Here is a 20,257-nt window from a genome sequence, read left to right as displayed (position 1 = left end):
ATCTTTCTTCCTTGTCTTAGATCATATGATACAGCCTGGCCATAGGACATGAAATTCCTTTTTTCTAACCTTTGGTTTTAGTTGAAGAACGATATCGATAGAAGAAAATGATGGATGATATTAAAAGCTACCCAGTATACAGGTAAGTAATGGTGTGAAGGAGGCATGCTGGATAAGGTAAGAAGATTGAAATATGATTGAAATGTAAAGTCAAAGATTAAAGGGAAAAGTAGACAGGAAAGTGTAACGGGTGCAATTCGAGTTGGACATATGAGGTAAATCCATTATTTTATACTGTTGTTGATATTAGGCGCCCTGTGTGGTGGTGATATGAATATATATATGTTGGCCCTGGAAGGCATTGTTGGTATTTCCTGAGTGCAGGTTTGGGATAGTAAAGAATATAAAGGAAACTCTGCCAATTTTTTTTTGAAATAAAAAGAGAATGAGATATAAGGTTGTAGTATATCTTGAGAGATTGTATCCACGGTAACGATAAGATCCGACTAAACTAGGAGTACAATTGACTTTGGGAGATAAGTAAATTGTGGTATGGGTGGTAATTATGTTACACCCCACATTCTTGAGTTGGAATGTTTCTTAAGTTACTTAGAAGTTAGCATGTGAGCCGAATAATCTAAGACACTATCAAACCACTCTAAGAAAGGGAGAATGGGATACCCCATAGTAGAGAAGGTTGGAAATAGAGTCATAAGAATCCAGAAGGAATTGGAGGCTAAGTAATAAGTCATAGGACTCGATTTACCTATGGAAGCTACTAACTTAGAAGTATTACATACCTAAGTTACTTGAGGATGTACAAAGCTTACGAAGCACAGATTACATAGGCTCTTAAAATAAGACAAGATTATGAACCCATGAGGAAGAGAAAGACACGTAGCAGCCTAGGAAGGTGATATATGGCAGCACCTCAAGAAAGCAAATGACCCACCTGCTTGGGGTCAAGTAGGTGACCCACTGTCTTGGGGGAGGTGGACCCCATTGCCATGTGGCATCCCCTCAATAGACGCATAGATATGGTAGCCCATTGGGGCCAGACAATATCACCCTTAGGGGATGAAACGTTTCACCTCCTAAGGTCACCTATACATATGAAATATATGACTCCTAACTCAGTTCTTTATCCAAACTACAGTAGGAAAAAGGAGAAAATAAACCCTAAAGCTTAGAGAGAAAGGAGTGACACCTAGAAAAGAAAAAAAGGGTAAGTCCCAATTTCATTATGTAAATTAATTATCTAGAGTATACCAAGATTATATGGAGGTATTATTAGTATAAATTCATGGCTTGGTGCTGCAGAAAATGGATAGCAAGAAGCCATGGCGTTTAAATCACCCTAGAGAACTTCCGAGGCATAATTTTGGTGAGTCTTTCCCAATTTCGGGTAAGGTAAGATTTCTTCTTTCAACATGGACTTTATGGGGTGGTTATGGAGTGTATTATGTGCCATGAATGTGGCAGGAAGTGCAAAGATTTTGTCACAACCCAACCCCGTGGGACGCGATTGGGGTCCGACCTGGACCCCCGTATATGTATCTATCAGATATAAGAACTATACATATGAACCCCAGTGGGTGATTAAATTTTCATACATGTGTAGCCTCTTTTATTTGCATCATGTCATGAAAGGAAAAGAAAGCCGACAAGGCTACCATAGAATAATAACATTTACAACTCATCGTACAACCATAATCGTACAAAACTCACACATTACCCACATACACATGTCTACAGACCTCTAAGAATAGTAATGGTAATATATGTCGGGATAGGTCCCCTGCCGTACCCCTGAATAAACAAACATATATATATCAAATGATTAGTATCAAATGTTAGGCTCCAGAATAGTGGAGCACTTCCAACATCGCTGAGTGGAAACCCTAAGCTGGTGGATCTCCAAAATGAACATCTGTACCCACGAGCATGAAACACAGCATCCCGAATAAAAGGGGGTCAATACGATATATGTACTGAGTATATAATGCATGGACTGTAATAAGTAAAGTTATTACTAGAGCAGAATTTGCAAAAATGAGCAAAGTATCCAAAAATATCAAAATGCTTATCATAACCAAAGATAAGGTATGCAGAAAAACATATTCGACCCCATTATGGGACTCGGTGAATAAATCGTGGCCGCCATCCCGTCACTAGCGCCATAGTACATCATAACTCCAGAGTAGGGAATATCTCCATAATAGATCATATCATATCATATGGTCATATAAAATCATATTATATCATATATGTACATGGAACATCATAACTCTACAAATCTAACCCATGTATAAGTCGTACCTACCCCCTCACGTCGGTGCACGACGAACAATGCAGAGAAGTGTGCACGATAACAAAACCTTACCCGGGCTCGTTGAAGGAAGCATTAAGGCATTCACGAGTGGAGTGGTGAGAAACTATATGCAATTTAAATCATATTTGAGACTCGATGGAATAATCAAAATGAGTTATCATTCAAAATCAAGACAAGATTCGTATGAAGTACCTTTTGAAAGTTACTATGGGTTATATCAAAATAGAACTTTTGGGAATCATATACACATATCAAGGCATAACAAATATCTTTTGGAAAATCCAGAGGTTGTCCATCCTAGTGGCTCTATGAATAGGAACTTCCTTGGGATCATATAAAAGTCATATACTTCATAAAAAACCATGTCATCAAGGAAGATTAGCTTTACATATTTGTGACCAAAACATTCCAAGAGATAGAATAAGCTTAATACACTTATGCCGAATACATGCCAAAAGAAAGTCTAAGCCTTACATACTTATGCCAAAAACATGCCAAAAGAAGGAAATGTTAGCTTTACATACCTCTTACGAATTACTCTTAAAACATTCGCCTCGTCATCTCTTGAACCTATTTAACATAAATAAATATGAGCATTAACAAACCTCAACTTTCCAGCATCTTAAGTTACATACGAGAATTCATAGAACTCATCTCTTCGCTCGCCTTCTCGACTAGTTCCTTAGTTAGTTAAGGATTAACAGAATCAGGCAGCACCTCCCCTATAACATGCCCTATACAAATTTCCAATTAGATCCCTAAACACTAAAGACAACCAACAAAAACAACCTGCAGCTCATATATAAATAAAACATGGCAACATTACACAACATAAGCTCCAAACAACTTGCTGAAATTACGATCCTAAAATAGGGTTTCCATTCTTTATTTCGTAAAACCTTTAATTATACGAAATGAGGGGTAGTGTGGCTTCAACCAGCAGCTCCCACACCTCTTTTAGAACACTTTTAGTGTTATAACCCGCACTTTGCACCTAAGAACATGTTGGAGATACTTGTAACAAGTCAAGGGTAACTCTATGCTTGGTCTTGTTATATACAAGTTTCTATTGATTAAGTTGGGAGGTGGAATTATTGGAAAAGTTAAAGGGCAAAATTGGAATTACTCATGTGGAAATACCAAAAAAGGTTGGGGTAAAATTGGAATTTCACATGTGGAAATACCATAAAAGGTTAGGGGTAAAATTGGAATTTTACATATGGAAATACTATAAAAGGTTAAGGGCAAAGGTGGAATTTCAACTTGGAAATATTAGAAAAGGTGAGAGGCAAAATGGTAATTTCACATGGGAGCCTCTTAGTCATAAAATCCTAGAGATTTCTAGACAATTTGAGAGAGTTAGAAGCAAGAAAAACTTGAGGAAAAAATTGAGAGAAAATCGGCCAAGAGGGAGTAAATTAACCCTTCAAATTTCATCCCCAAAAATTATAATTTTCTAGTATTCCTACTAAGTCAAGGGTGCTCTACAACATGGTGTAGTTGTTTTGGAAGTTGGAGACTTGTTTTATTGATTTGGAAGTGAAGAAGTTAGAAGAAAAAGGTAAGAATTAATTCATTTTATTATGTTATGAAGGTTTGTGTATGTTGTAGTATGTAGAGGTGTGTAGAGTTTATGGAAATATGGAAGTTTGCATGGTAATATGGTGCCATGCATACATGTTCTTATATGAGTAATAATTATTTAATTTTTGTGTAGTATTTTTGTGTAGTATTTGAATGGTAGTTATGTTAATTATTTGATGTTGAAAATGAAAGTTGGATGAGATTAATTGAAGTTGGAAATAAGAGTTAGGTGATGAGAGGAAAAAAATTAAGGTTGTATATCTTGTTAGTTGTTGTTGCAATTTTTGGAATATAAGGAAACTTAAATGGTGTAAGTTGGTATTAAACTAGTTTGTAGGAATTATGTAATTTGAGTATGATATTATAAGAATATGGAGGTAAATTATTAAAAGTATGGAGTGTTGTTGTTGGTTGTGAAGTTGAAGAAAGAAAATGAATTTTTAATATTTTTGTGGTATTTATGGAATTTTTGAGTGAAGTATGGAGTTGATAAAAATTGGATAGCTTACTTGGAGTATTTTTCACTTATGTTGGAATGAGTTGAAATTAATTATGGATATGAGATATTCATATTTATTTGGAAATGCAAAGTTTGGTTGAAAGTTGTTGCACTAATTGGAAAATTACACCAATTTATGTTATGGTGTGTTTAAATTGATTATTGATGGAATTGGTGTTGTTGTTGGCTTGGTTGTTGATATTGTGGCCGAGTTATAATCTCGGGGTTGTCATATATATAGGGGAGATGCTGCCGAAATTTTTGTAGACAAGTATTAAAAAATTGAATTCTTAAAGTCTTATGAATAGTAATTGGTAAATGTGACCAATTGTAGATTTTGGAGGAAACGGGAATTGAACTTGGACAACCGTAAAACGCCAAAAAGGTATGTAAAGCTTTACATTTTCTTCTCTTGGCATGTCCTAGATGTAATAGGAGTGAATACGAACCTCGGGAATCACTCTACTCTTTGAAATCGACGCTCGAAAATTTCCCTTTTCTATTCAATAGAATTGAATTAGGTAATTATGAATAGTTTTGGAAAAATTGTCTAAACTTCTAGATTTTGCACAAATGAATTCTGAATACCTTGAAACTCTTCTAAATAATGTTATGAAGTCTAACGCACGTTATTTGTATATGCCACCTCATTTGACCGAGGTGGGCCCTACTATTCTGAATTTTTCTTCGCTATTCCGTTTGAATTACAGTAGGTAGAATTTGAAAGAAACTCTTTGCTATGCTTCCTAATATTATATGAATAATTATTCCGTTAATTCCCATAATATATTTTGAAAGTACGGAGATGATTCGGAAAATACTATTTTTACGTAGACTATTGTGATATTAGAAGTACTTGTACTATTATTATTATTCAAGTTTCCTTTTATGATTTGTTATCGAAATTATGCCATCGAGTCTGTATAAATGTTTTGTAATTTAAATTTTATTTAGTTTCTCACTACTCCACTCGTGGATGCCTCAATGCTCCTTTTACTGAGCCTAAGCCAGGATATATTTTCGTGCGTATTTTTCTGCATTGTTCGCCGTGTCCTGACGTGAGGGGGCAGGTATGACATGTACATGGGGTGGTAAATGTTATGCCACGGAGTTATGCTGTGCCATGTACATATATGTTTGTGATATGATATGATTTGATATGGCCATCTGATATGATATGATTTGTTACGGAGATATTCCCTACTCTGGTGTTATGTTGTGCTGTGGTGCCGATGATGGGAGGGCAACCACACTTTGTTCACCGAGTCCATAATGGGGCCGGATATGGCATATGTCTGTGCATATATGGTTTGAGATTTTGATAAGCATTTTGAAATTCTAAGCGTTGATTTCATGTTTTGCATATACTATTCAGATTATGATTTTATATAGTACAGTGCATGCTTTACATATTCAGTACATTTTCCGTACTGACCCCCTTTCTTCGGGGGCTGCATTACATGCCCGTAGGTACCGAAGTTTGATTTGCTGATCCGCCAGTTTAGGACATCTGCTGTGTTATTGACAGTGCTCCTTTGTTCGGAGCTTGTATTTTGGTACTGACTTTATCTTTGTATATTTGTATATGTTGGTCAGGGGTACGACGGGGCCCTGTCCCGTCTTATGACTATGCTATCATTTGTAGAGGTCTGTAGATAGATTTATGTTGTGGGTTTTGTATATATGGTTTGGGTTTTGTGTGTTTTGTGATGGCCTATAAGCCCTCGTGCCTACATCTATTTTTTGATCCATTTAGCAATTTGTTTTAATCACTATCTTTGTTTATTCGGTTAAAAGACTAATTTGGGATAAGGGTACGTTTGGGTGCTCAATTCGGGCACCAGTCACGGCCTACAGGGTTGGGTCGTGAAAAAAGTGGTATCAGAGCAGTTTGGTCCTCGGAATGTCTACAGACCGTGTCTAGTAGAGTCTTGTTTATCGGTGTGTTGTGCACCACATCTATAAGCAGGAGGCTACAGTACATTTAGGATATTACTTTCTCTTCTTGTCTTAGATCGTGCGATAGAGCTATATTATTAGGATGATTCTTTCCTAACGAAACGATTATTTTGATTTTTAGAAATGCCTCCGAGAAAAGCGACGACTGCCCAGAAGGGTAAATCAGTGGCACCAGGTGAGGTTAGTCAGGTCCATAGAGTTACCAAGGCCCGACCTCAGCCTGAGATGGAGACTGTGCCCCCGATAGCCAGTTCTGCGACACCGCCAGAAATTAGGGCAGCCCCAGCTGAAGATCAGAGGGCGGATTCACCAGTATTTGGAGCCCCAGCACCCAAGCCTCTAGCTCCATAGTCAGGAGAGGAAGGCAGGGCTATGCAGGATGCGGTGCAGCTGTTGACCAGGTTGGTGGCCGGACAGGAACACAGACGCGGTTTAAGCGAAGATCCGGTACACAAGTCTGATAGTTCGAGGGCTCGTGAGTTTCTGACTTGTAACCCTCCAGAGTTCTTCGGGACAAAGCCCGAAGAGGACCCCCAGGAGTTCGTTAGGGAGATGCAGTGCACTTTACGTCTGATTAAAGCTTCTACAACCAAGTCGGTTGAGTTGGCTTCGTATAGATTGCACGAGGTAGCTGCTAACTGGTTTGAGTCCTAGGAGTTGTCCAGGGGTAGACTAGCTTCTCCAGCGGTATGGGATGAGTTTACAGAGGTATTTATCAGTCATTTCCTGCCTCCTGAGATGCGTAGAGCCAGAGTGGACAGATTTTTATAGTTAAGACAGTGAGGCCGCAGTGTTCGCGAGTATAGTTTGGAGTTCGACTCATTGGCTCGACATGCACCTGCTCTGGTAGCTGACATGACAGACAAAATGCATAGATATGTGATGGGCCTAGATCGTTACCTGGTGGATAGTTGTTTGGTGATGGCTGCTCAGCCAAGAATGGACATCGCCCGTATTCAGGCATATGCTCAGGGCATGGAGGACAGACATAGAGGACGCCAGCCCGACCGAGATTTTGGCAGAAGTCAGCCCAAGAGGGCCAGGTCAGCTGGATATTTTAGAGAGTTCTGAAGCAGGCCATTCCAGCAGCAAGGTAGCAGACAGCCCACCCAGCCAGCACGGAGTATGCCTTTACTATCCTCAGGCCGGAGATCAGGTGGCACAGGATATTCGGGAGCTGGGTTAAGCTTTAGGGCTTCCGGTTCGCAGTTAGACAGAGGTTCTGGTCAGATGCGGCCACCTAGGCCCCCGTGTTCTTATTGTGGTAGGTACCATCCGGGAGAGTGTTATCGTGCTATAGGAGCTTGTTTTGTTTGTGGTCGTCAAGGCCATACAATGAAGGATTGCCCGAATAAGGGTAATTCAGGTGGAGCAGCTTGGACTATAGGATCATTTGCTAGGTCATCATCTTCTTCGGTAGCTATGCGCCCCACGGGGCAGGGTGTGTTTATACCAGCAGGTCGTGGTAGAGGTCGGGGTGGAATTTCTAGTTCTAGCGGTCCTTCGAACCGCACCTATGCCTTGGCCACCTGACAGGATCAAGAGGCGTCTCCAGATGTGATCACAGGTACATTATTGATCTTTTCCCAGATTGTATATGCATTAATAGATTCAGGCTCTACATTATCATATATTTCCCCAATGATTGCTGATAAGATTGGTGTAAATCCCGAACCAATAGAACCATTTGAGGTAGCTACTCCTGTAGGAGATTTTATTATAGCAAGGCGAGTATATAAAAGTTGCTCAGTAATTATATGTGATCGTTGCACTAAAGCAGACCTAATAGAATTGGAGATGACTGAATTTGATGTGATTATGGGAATGGATTGGCTATCTTCTTGTTATGCTAATGTTGACTGTCAACGGAAGGTAGTTCATTTTCAATTTCCAGGAGAACCAATGATAGAATGGGCAGGTAATACAGCATCTCCGAGAGGGAAGTTTATTTCCTACCTTAAGGCGAGGAAAATGATCAGAAAAGGTTGTATTTATCACCTGGTTCGCGTACAGAATTTGCAGGCTGAAGCGCCAACTATTCAGTCAGTTCCAATTGTTAATGAATTTGCAGATGTATTCCCAGATGATCTTCCAGGCCTTCCTCCCAAACAGGAGATAGACTTTACCATAGATATGCTGCCAGATGTCCATCCGATATCTATTCCCCCATATAGAATGGCACCTGCAAAATTAAAGGAACTGAAGGAGCAATTGAAAGACTTGCTAAAAAAAGGCTTCATCAGACCCAGTACTTCACCTTGGGGAGCTCCGGTATTATTTGTGAAGAAGAAAGATGGGTCACTATGGATGTGTATTCATTATAGACAGTTGAATAAGGTAACTATAAAGAATAAATACCCCCTCCCCAGGATTGATGATTTGTTTGATCAGTTGCAGAGTGCCAAGTGGTTTTCAAAAATAGACTTGCGATCGGGTTATCATCAGGTACGGGTAAGAGAAGTTGATATTCCAAAGACAGCATTCTGAACTTGATATGGCCACTACGAGTTCAGAGTGATGTCCTTTGGGCTGACAAATGCTCCAGCGGTATTTATGGACCTTATAAATCGGGTATTCAGACTATTCTTGGATATGTTCGTGATTTTGTTTATTGATGATATTCTAATTTACTCCCGATCAAAAGAAGAGCATGCAGATCACCTGAGAGCAGTACTTACAGCACTCCGACACCAGAAATTGTATGCTAAATTTTCTAAATGTGAATTTTGGTTGACTTCTGTAGCAATTTTGGGACATATTGTCGGCACTGAAGGTATTCGGGTAGATACACAAAAGATTGAGGCTGTAAAGAACTGGCCTAGGCCGATGACACCTATCGAGGTATGTAGCTTCCTGGGATTAGCAGGTTATTATAGGAGATTTGTAGAGAAATTTTCTTCTATATCAGCGCCACTGACAAGATTAACTCAAAAGGGAGCCAAATTCCAGTGTACTGAGGCCTGTGAACGAAGCTTTCAGTTATTGAAAGAGAAGTTGACTACAGCTCCTGTTCTAACTCTTCCAGAAGGACCGGATGGGTATGTTATTTATTGTGATGCTTCAGGTGTGGGAATAGGTTGTGTATTGATGCAGCATGGGAAAGTTATAGCTTACGCTTCTCGACAGCTTAAAAAACATGAAAGAAACTACCCTACTCATGATCTGGAACTAGCAGCAATGATTCATGCTCTGAAGATATAGAGGCACTATTTATATGGTGTTCATGTTGATATATATACAGATCACAAGAGTCTCTAGTATATTTTCAAACAGAAAGACTTGAATTTACGGCAGAAGAGATGGCTGGAGTTCTTAAAAGACTATGATGTTGATATTCTATATCATCCAGGAAAGGCCAACGTCGTAGCAGATGCACTCAGCCGTAAGTCCTTGGGTAGCTTGACAGAGGTTCCAGCAGAAAAGAAGGAAATAGTTCATGAAATTGGTCAATTGGCCAGTCTTGGAGTTCGGTTGGCTGAATTGGGAGATAATGGGATTTCAGTTCGAGAGGTTGCTGAATCTTCCATTATAGAAGAAATAAAGCGACGTCAATATGAAGACCCTGTTTTGGCACAGTATCGAGATACAGGTATGGACAAAGAGAAGACCCCTTTTGGTATTACATCTGATGGAGTATTATTATACAGGGACAGGTTGTGTGTACCTGATGTTGCTAGGCTACGGCAACAAGTTATGGGTGAGGTACATCATGCTCGATATTCTATTCATCCGGATACAACAAAAATATACCATGACCTTAGATGTTTATTCTGGTGGGATGGTATGAAAAGAGATATTGTTGAGTTCGTGGCCCAATGTCCAAACTGTTAGCAGGTCAAGATTGAACACCAGAAACTAGGTGGTTTATTACAGGAGATGGAAATTCCAACATGGAAGTAGGAGATGATTAATATGGATTTTATTACAGGTTTATCTCGCACTCCACGGTAGTACGATTCGATATGGGTTATTGTTGATAGGTTGACTAAGTCAGCCCATTTCCTTCCGGTTCGGATCCCATATTCAGCTGAGGATTAGGCCAGGTTATATATTAAGGAGATAGTAAAGCTCCACGGAGTTCTTGTGTCTATTATCACTGACAGAGGTGCCTAGTTTACAGCAAATTTCTGGAGATCTTTTTAGGCGGGAGTAGGGACCCAGGTAAGCCTTAGTACAGCATTCCATCCTCAGTCTGACGGGTAAGCCGAGCGCACTATTCAGACGCTAGAAGATATGTTGCGGGCCTGTGTTATTGATTTCAGGGGTAGATGGGATGACCATCTACCACTTGTTGAATTTGCTTATAATAATAGTTATCACTCTAGTATTCAGATGGCACCGTATGAGGCACTGTATGGAAGAAAATGCAGGTCACCTATAGGCTAGTTCGATGTGGGTGAAACTAAGTTAATTGGCCCAGATTTGATTCAGCAGGCAGTTGAGAAGGTGAAGCTTATTCTGGAATGATTATTGGCAGCTCAAAGTCGACAGAAAGCATATGCTGACAACCGGCGTCGACCTTTAGAGTTCCAAGTGGATGACTGGGTATTCTTGAAGGTGTCACCTATGAAGGGCGTCATGAGATTCGGCAGAAAAAGGAAACGTAGTCCGAGATACATCGGGCCTTATTAGATTGTCCGTAAAGTAGGCAAGGTTGCCTATAAATTAGATCTACCAGCTGATTTAGACGCAATACATTCGGTGTTCCACGTGTCTATGCTTCGTAAATTCGTTGGCGATCCTTCCAGAGTATTTCCTGTACAGGACATTCAGGTGACCGAGGAGCTATCCTATGAGGAACAGCCGGTGGCTATTTTAGATCGTCAGGTAAGGAGGTTACGCACCAAAGATGTGGCATCTGTCAAAGTATTGTGGCGCAACAACAACCGAGAAGAAATGACTTGGGAGGCGGAGGAAGAAATGAAGAAAAAATATCCTCAATTGTTTTCTGCACCCACAGGTAACTTAAGTTCCTTATTACCTATATTGGTTAAATAATAGAATATGTGAAACAGCTGTATTTATAAACCTATAAGATCAATTTAACATTCGAGGACGAATGTTCAAAAAGGGGGGAAGAATGTTATAACCCGCACTTTGCACCTAAGAACATGTTGGAGATACTTGTAACAAGTCAAGGGTAAGTCTATGCTTGGTCTTGTTATATACAAGTTTCTATTGATTAAGTTGGGAGGTGGAATTATTGGAAAAGTTAAAGGGCAAAATTGGAATTACTCATGTGGAAATACCAAAAAAGGTTAGGGGTAAAATTGGAATTTCACATGTGGAAATACCATAAAAGGTTAGGGGTAAAATTGGAATTTTACATATGGAAATACTATAAAAGGTTAAGGGCAAAGGTGGAATTTCAACTTGGAAATATTAGAAAAGGTGAGGGGCAAAATGGTAATTTCACATGGGAGCCTCTTAGTCATAAAATCCTAGAGATTTCTAGACAATTTGAGAGAGTTAGAAGCAAGAAAAACTTGAGGAAAAAATTGAGAGAAAATCGGCCAAGAGGGAGTAAATTAACCCTTCAAATTTCATCCCCAAAAATTATAATTTTCTAGTATTCCTACTAAGTCAAGGGTGCTCTACAACATGGTGTAGTTTTTTTGGAAGTTGGAGACTTGTTTTATTGATTTGGAAGTGAAGAAGTTAGAAGAAAAAGGTAAGAATTAATTCATTTTATTATGTTATGAAGGTTTGTGTATGTTGTAGTATGTAGAGGTGTGTAGAGTTTATGGAAATATGGAAGTTTGCATGGTAATATGGTGCCATGCATACATGTTCTTATATGAGTAATAATTATTTAATTTTTGTGTAGTATTTTTGTGTAGTATTTGAATGGTAGTTATGTTAATTATTTGATGTTGAAAATAAAAGTTGGATGAGATTAATTGAAGTTGGAAGTAAGAGTTAGGTGATGAGAGGAAAAAAATTAAGGTTGCATAGCTTGTTAGTTGTTGTTGCAATTTTTGGAATATAAGGAAACTTAAATGGTGTAAGTTGGTATTAAACTAGTTTGTAGGAATTATGTAATTTGAGTATGATATTATAAGAATATGGAGGTAAATTATTAAAAGTATGGAGTGTTGTTGTTGGTTGTGAAGTTGAAGAAAGAAAATGAATTTTTAATATTTTTGTGGTATTTATGGAATTTTTGAGTGAAGTATGGAGTTGATAAAAATTGGATAGCTTACTTGGAGTATTTTTCACTTATATTGGAATGAGTTGAAATTAATTATGGATATGAGATATTCATATTTATTTGGAAATGCAAAGTTTGGTTGAAAGTTGTTGCACTAATTGGAAAATTACACCAATTTATGTTATGGTGTGTTTAAATTGATTATTGATGGAATTGGTGTTGTTGTTGGCTTGGTTGTTGATATTTTCGCCGAGTTGTAATCTCGGGGTTGTCATATATATAGGAGAGATGCTGCCGAAATTTTTGTAGACAAGTATTGAAAAATTGAATTCTTAAAGTCTTATGAATAGTAATTGGTAAATGTGACCAATTGTAGATTTTGGAGGAAACAGGAATTGAACTTGGACAACCGTAAAACACCAAAAAGGTATGTAAAGCTTTACATTTTCTTCTCTTGGCATGTCCTAGATGTAATAGGAGTGAGTACGAACCCCGGGAATCACTCTACTCTTCGAAATCGACGCTCGAAAATTTCCCTTTTCTATTCAATAGAATTGATTTAGGTAATTATGAATAGTTTTGGAAAAATTGTCTAAACTTCTAGATTTTGCACAAATGAATTCTGAATACCTTGAAACTCTTCTAAATAATGTTATGAAGTCTAACGCACGTTATTTGTATACGCCACCTCATTTGACCGAGGTGGGCCCCACTATTCCGAATTTTTCTTCGCTATTCCGTTTGAATTACGGTAGGTAGAATTTGAAAGAAACTCTTTGCTATGCTTCCTAATATTATATGAATAATTATTCCGTTAATTCCCATAATATATTTTGAAAGTACAGAGATGATTCGGAAAATACTATTTTTACGTAGACTATTGTGATATTAGAAGTACTTGTACTATTATTATTATTCAAGTTTCCTTTTATGATTTGTTATTAAAATTATGCCATCGAGTATGTATAAATGTTTTGTAATTTAAATTGCATTTAGTTTCTCACTACTCCACTCGTGGATGCCTCAATGCTCCTTTTACTGAGCCTGGGCCAGGATATGTTTTCGTGCGTATTTCTCTGCATTGTTCGCCGTGTCCCGACGTGAGGGGGCAGGTATGACATGTACATGGGGTGGTAAATGTTATGCCACGGAGTTATGCTGTGCCATATACATATATGTTTGTGATATGATATGATTTGATATGGCCATCTGATATGATATGATTTGTTACGGAGATATTCTCTACTCTGGTGTTATGCTGTGCTGTGGTGCCGATGATGGGAGGGCAACCACACTTTGTTCACCGAGTCCATAATGGGGCCGGATATGGCATATGTCTGTGCATATATGGTTTGATATTTTGATAAGCATTTTGAAATTCTAAGCGTTGATTTAATGTTTTGCATATACTATTCAGATTATGATTTTATATAGTACAGTGCATGCTTTACATATTCAGTACATTTTCCGTACTGACCCCCTTTCTTCGGGGGCTGCGTTACATGCCCGCAGGTACCGAAGTTTGATTTGTTGATCCGCCGGTTTAGGACATCTGCTGTGTTATTGACAGTGCTCCCTTGTTCGGAGCTTTTATTTTTGTACTGACTTTATCTCTGTATATTTGGATATGTTGGTCAGGGGTACGACGGGGCCCTGTCCCGTCTTATGACTATGCTATCATTTGTAGAGGTCTGTAGACAGATTTATATTGTGGGTTTTGTATATATGGTTTGGGTTTTGTGTTTTTTGTGACGGCCTATAAGCCCTCGTGCCTACATCTATTTTTTGATCCATTTAGCAATTATTTTTAATCACTTTCTTTGTTTATTCGGTTAAAAGACTAATTTGGGATAAGGGTACGTTTGGGTGCTCAATTCGGGCACTAGTCACGGCCTACGGGGTTGGGTCATGACATTTAGTCCCTGCAACACACCACCGCACACCTGCAGCAGCACACCACAATCACAACACCTTGCTTCGACTACAATTTAACTATAGCGACTCCAATTTAGTTTGTTTTGAACGTCAAACATATTTATGGGATTTTAATATTTCCAGAAACTTAATCAAAGTGTAATACACTTCATAACAACACCATAAACTCCAAATTGAAGGGAAAGGTTTACCTTAGCCGAAATTGGCCAAAGCTTGCCAAAACATGCCTCGCAAGTTCTTCTAGTGCGGCTGAAACATCGTGGCTGTTTATTGTACGCTTGGTGCTGCTACAAACCTTAAATTTACATTATTAACACCCACATAACATGAACGAATCCTTACCAAAATGTGGGAGAAGAGAACCAAGCCCTAATTTGCTAAAACTTGTCTCATAAGTTCTCTTAACATGCTGAAAATTGGTGGGGCTGCTCGCTGCACTTCCCGCTGCCCCAAATAATTACTTTACGCTATTAAAAACCAATAGGTAACCATAGGATACCTTAAATAATTAATTAACGATCGTAAAAAGAGGGCCTACCTTGTTCTTGTGGCTGCCGTGACTCTCTCTTCTCTCCCTCAAGTTTTCTCCAATTTTCCTTAAGTGTAGATGCTGAAAAATGATATGCTTAGTCATAATTTCAGCATATACATCCCACTTTTGGAGGTGACACGTGGAATCCCCAAGGGGTGACACGTGGAAGCCCGTAGGGCGCCATCACATGCCATGCCACCACCCATATGCTGCCACATGGCAATGGGGTCCACCCCCAAGTAGGTGTGTCACCTACTTGGTCTAAAGAGGTGCATCACTTAGTTAGTACAAGTAGGTGCATCACCTTCTTATTTCCGAGTAGGTGCTACGCCTCCTTCCGTCTCTTCCGTGGGTTCATAATCTCGTCTCACTTTAAGAACCTATGTAATTCTTGCTATGTCAACTCGACATGCAATCCAATAGCTTAATATGTAAAATGTCCCAAGTAATAGCTTTCACAAGTAAGTCGAGTCCTACGACTCACTATTAGACCTCCAACTTCTTCCAGATTCTTATAACCCTATTTCCAATCTTCTCTATTATGGAGTATCTCATTCTCCTTTCCTTAGGATTAGTTGATAGCATTATAGATTATCAAACTCACATGACGACTTCTAAGAAACTTAAAAGCCATCCCAGTAACTTAAGAAGCTTAGGAAGCATTCCAAGGTACAAAAGTACGGAGTGTAACATCCTTCCCCCCTTTAGAACATTCGTCCTCGAATGTTAACTAGTCTCATAAGGGGACTTTAGGTATTCTTCGTAATAGTTGTCATCCATAGTCCTTTTATTCATCAACTCAACTAATCTAAGAGTTTAGACTTTCTGTAGACATAGGGAACAAGTACGGATATCTCTTTTCTATCTCCCTTGTGGCTTCCCAGGTCATCTCTTTTCCGTTATTATTTTTCCATAGTATTTTGACGGAAGTCATTTCCTTAGTTTGCAACCTTCTAACCTACTGGCCCATGATGGAGGTAGCTTGCTCCTCGTAGGATAACTCCTTGTTACATGGATTTTATCCACAGGAAAGATTCTGGAAGGGTCACCGATACCTTCTATCACGATCCAACCCTGTAGGCCGTGACTGGGGTCCGACCTAGACCCCCCGTACACATATCCATTAGCTGTGGTCACATTGAATCGTAAATAAGACAATATCATGTAACCAGCCCCACTGGACGATAACATTTTCATAAACTTGTAGCCCTTTTCGTTAGTATCACAACATGACAGGGCACCCAAGCCGACAAGGCTGCCATAACATAATCACGTATATCATATATCAGGTAGACCCAACTGAATCAAACTGACATACACGACCCATATAGACATGTCTGCATACCTCTAAAAACATAAATGACAATATGTGGCGAGACAGGGCCCTCATTGTACCCCCTAATTGACAAAACAATGTTATACATCAGTGGACAGTATCAAAAACTAGGTCCGATACAATGGAGCCTCTTCCAGCTGAGCTGCGTGTAATCCTAAGCTGATGAACTCCCAAAACCTGTATCTGTACCTGCGGGAATAAATGCAGCCCCCCGAGAAAGGGGGTCAGTACGACATATGTACTGAGTATGTAAAACGTAACATAGTACAACTGGAGGTATATCCAAAATAGAGATGCAGGAAAACCAATTATCAAATCAGAAATATGTACCAGTACTCTGTGAATCACAAAAACATACATGCTCAAATTTTCAATATAGCCGGCCCCGTCAGGGGTCCGGTGAATCATATATGTAGTATAAGTATCAGGCCCCGTGCCATTGCCACCTTATTATAACACATCATCATAGTATCAGTATTAGGCCCCATACCATTATCACCTTATTACAACACATCATATATATACATATGGATGTCGGACCTTAAGCGAGGGACTCGGCAAACAATGCAGTGAATTGCATGAATCTGATAATCAGCTCAGGACTCGGAGAAGAAGTGTTACAGTATACACGGGTAGAGTAGTGAGAAACAAAACACTATTTAAATCATTATCTGAGACTTAATGAAGTCATCAAGTGAACCATCACCTGTGGATCAGGGCAGAAGGTATCTAACGTATACTCTCTAACTGTCACTAAGGACTATGTAAAAAGTAGTTTTTGGAAATCTTAGACATATACCAATGTGAAATATCTTATAGCAATCCGAGCATTGGTTATCTCAGAGCCTTAGTTTTTTACAAACAAGATCTTAGTCGAATCAATTATTATACAGTCATATAGAAGACTCGAAGATAGAAGCTTACTATTTTAAAGTTTAACATTCAAAAGTGAGTGAGCGTCCTGAAGTCATATTCAGAACCTGGGAATGGAATTAACCCTAAAGCTCATGTCATATCCTGCTTACATCTATGACATGCCAAAAGAGAAAGAATAGGCTTTACATACATATACCAAAACCATACCAAGAGAAGCTTCACATACCTTGTCTGAATTATTCCATATCGTGTTCGCCTCGCCGTCCTTTGAACCTATTCAACATGAAAGTAATATGAATATCAACCTCTCTTAACTTTCCACCACCCTAGGTTACACCTTATATTAATGGAATCTATTTCCTTAGTCGTTTTCTCGACTAGTTCTGTTATTTTCTAAGGCATCGCCAAAAATTGGGTAGCACCTCCCCTATAATGTGCCCTATCCAAATTTCCAATTTGGTCCCTAAGACCTACAGCCATCCAACAACGACAACCTGCAGCAATTCAGACCAACAATATACAATATAAACTCCAAATGACTTATTCAAAAATACGATATCACAATAGGGCGCCTAGCCTTTATTTTGTAACGCCTTTAATTATATGCAATGGGGGGTCATGTGGATTCAACCAGAAGAACCCTAACCCACATTAGAACATATTTAGTCCCTGAAACAACACATCACACCCCTGCAGCAGCAACTCACAAGAACAATGCCTTACTTTGCCCACAATTCGACTATAATGACTACAATTTGGATTGTCTTCAACGCCAAGAATTTCTATACTATTTTAACGTTTCCAGACACAAAAAAGGTGTATAATACACTCCATAACAATACCATAAAGTCAAACTTGAAAGGACAAACATCATCTTACCCAAATTTGCCAAAACCATCAAAGCGCAACTTGGAACTTCTCCAAACGCACTGAAATTGAGCGGGCTGTTTGTGTTACTTATTCGCTGCCCCAAATTGAAATTTTAGTTTATTAAACACAAATATACAACTTAGGGACACTTCAAATAATTAATTCACGGAACGAAACCCAGAAGCTTACCCCAAAAGGGCCAAACCCGTAGCCCTCCTTCCTTGCCCCTTTAATGTTTTTCTCTTCTTTTTCTTCCAAATTTCCAATTGGAAAGCTGAATTTTTCGTTCCATGAACATCATAAAACACATATATACATATACATGTACTTAGGGAACACCGTGGATAATTAATTCACGGAAGAAAAGTGAAGAACTTACCTTAATTTCTTAGAAACCATGGATGCCCCTTTCTCTTCTTCTTCTCAACGTTTCTCTCTCTATGTTTTGTGCTGATTTTTGAGTTCCAAATGACTTAAGAGTCATTATCATACATATATATGGTCCCTTAGGAAGTGACATGTTTCATCCCCAAAGGGTGACAGGTGTCAAGCCTTTATTGGGAGGGACCGGGCCTCCTATACCTGCAGGCTTGAAATGCAGCCCCCCCTCGAAGAAAGGTGGTCAGTATAATATATGTACTAAATATGTAAAACGTACCATAATACAATTGGAGGTATATCCAAAATAGAGAGGCAGGAGAATAATCTATCAAATTGGAAACATGTTCCTGTACTCTGTGAATCATAAAAACATGCATGCTCAAATTTTCAATATAGCCGGCCCCGTTAGGGGTCAGGTGAATTATATATGTAGTATCAGTATCAGGCCTCGTGCCATCGTCACCTTATTACAAAAAATCATCATAGTATCAGTATCAGGCCCCAGGCCATCGTCACCTTATTACAACATATCATATATATACATGCAGATGCCGGCCCTCTAGTAAGAGACTCGATGAACAATGCAGTGAATTGCACGAATCTGATAACTAGCCCAGGACTCAGAGAAGAAGTGTTATAGTATACACGAGTAGAGTAGTGAGAAACAAAACACAGTTTAAATCATTATCTGAAACTCAATGAAGTCATCAAGTGAACCATCACCTAGGGATCAGGGAAAAAGGTATCTGACGTATACTCTTTAACTGTCACTAAGGACTATGTAAAAAGGAGTTTTGGGAAATCTTAGACATATACCAATGTGAAATATCCTATAGTAGTCCGAGCATTGGTTATATCAGAGCCTTTGGTTTTTACAAACAAGAGCTTAGTCGAATCAATTGTTATACAGTCATATAGAAGACTCGAAGATAGCAGCTTACAACTTTAAAGTTTAACATTCAAAAGTGAGTGAAGGTACTGAAGTCATATTAAGAACCTGGGAATGGAATTACCCCCAAAGCTCATGTCATATCCTGCTTACATCTAAGACATGCCAAAAGAGAAAGAATAGGCTTTACATACATATACCAAAAACATACCAAGAGAAGCTTCACATACCTTGTCTGAATTATTCCATATCCTGTTTGCCTCGCCGTACTTTGACCCTATTCAACATGAAATTAATATTAATATCAACCCCTCTTAACTTTCCAGCACCCTAGGTTACACCTTATATTAATGGAATCTATTTCCTTAGTCGTTTCCCCGACTAGTTCTGTTATTTGCTAAGGCGTCGCCGAAAATTGGGCAGACCCTCCCCTATAATGTGCCCTATACAAATTTTCAATTAGGTCCCTAAGACCTACAGCCAACCAACAACAACAACCTACAGCAATTCACACCAACAATATACAACATAAACTCCAATAGGGCGTCTAGCCTTTATTTTGTAACGCCTTTAATTATACGCAATGGGGGGTCTTGTGGATTCAACCAAAAGAACCCTAACCCACATTAGAACATATTTAGTCCCTGAAACAACACATCATATCCCTGCAGCAGCAACTCACAAGAACAATGCCTTACTCTGACGACAATTCGACTATAATGACTACAATTTGGATTGTCTTCAACGCCAAGCATTTCTATACTATTTTCACGTTTCCAGCCACACAAAAGGTGTATAATACACTCCATAACAATACCATAAAGTCAAACTTGAAAATAAAAACATCATCTTACCCGAATTTGGCCAAAACAATCGAAGCGCAACTTGGAACTTCTCCAAACACGCTGAAATT

At 38.9% G+C, this 20,257-nt stretch overlaps 1 protein-coding gene across 1 annotated transcript in view; it reads left to right on the top strand.

The window, feature by feature from the left end:
• The first annotated feature begins 8,015 nt into the window (after nucleotides 1-8,015).
• The window catches only part of LOC129894726 (uncharacterized), a 30,117-nt gene continuing 17,875 nt past the window's right edge, over nucleotides 8,016-20,257 (top strand). The window contains exons 1-8 of the mRNA XM_055970383.1: nucleotides 8,016-8,246; nucleotides 8,397-8,519; nucleotides 8,888-8,972; nucleotides 9,118-9,215; nucleotides 9,648-10,076; nucleotides 10,478-10,535; nucleotides 10,852-10,919; nucleotides 11,007-11,334. Of these exons, the coding sequence (XP_055826358.1) occupies nucleotides 8,016-8,246; nucleotides 8,397-8,519; nucleotides 8,888-8,972; nucleotides 9,118-9,215; nucleotides 9,648-10,076; nucleotides 10,478-10,535; nucleotides 10,852-10,919; nucleotides 11,007-11,334 (1,420 nt within the window). The remainder of the gene's footprint in view (nucleotides 8,247-8,396; nucleotides 8,520-8,887; nucleotides 8,973-9,117; nucleotides 9,216-9,647; nucleotides 10,077-10,477; nucleotides 10,536-10,851; nucleotides 10,920-11,006; nucleotides 11,335-20,257) is intronic.

Source organism: Solanum dulcamara, chromosome 7 (assembly GCF_947179165.1).
Source record: "Solanum dulcamara chromosome 7, daSolDulc1.2, whole genome shotgun sequence".
In the NCBI taxonomy this organism is placed as follows: domain Eukaryota; kingdom Viridiplantae; phylum Streptophyta; class Magnoliopsida; order Solanales; family Solanaceae; genus Solanum; species Solanum dulcamara.
This window is presented reverse-complemented; position numbering and strand designations above follow the sequence as displayed.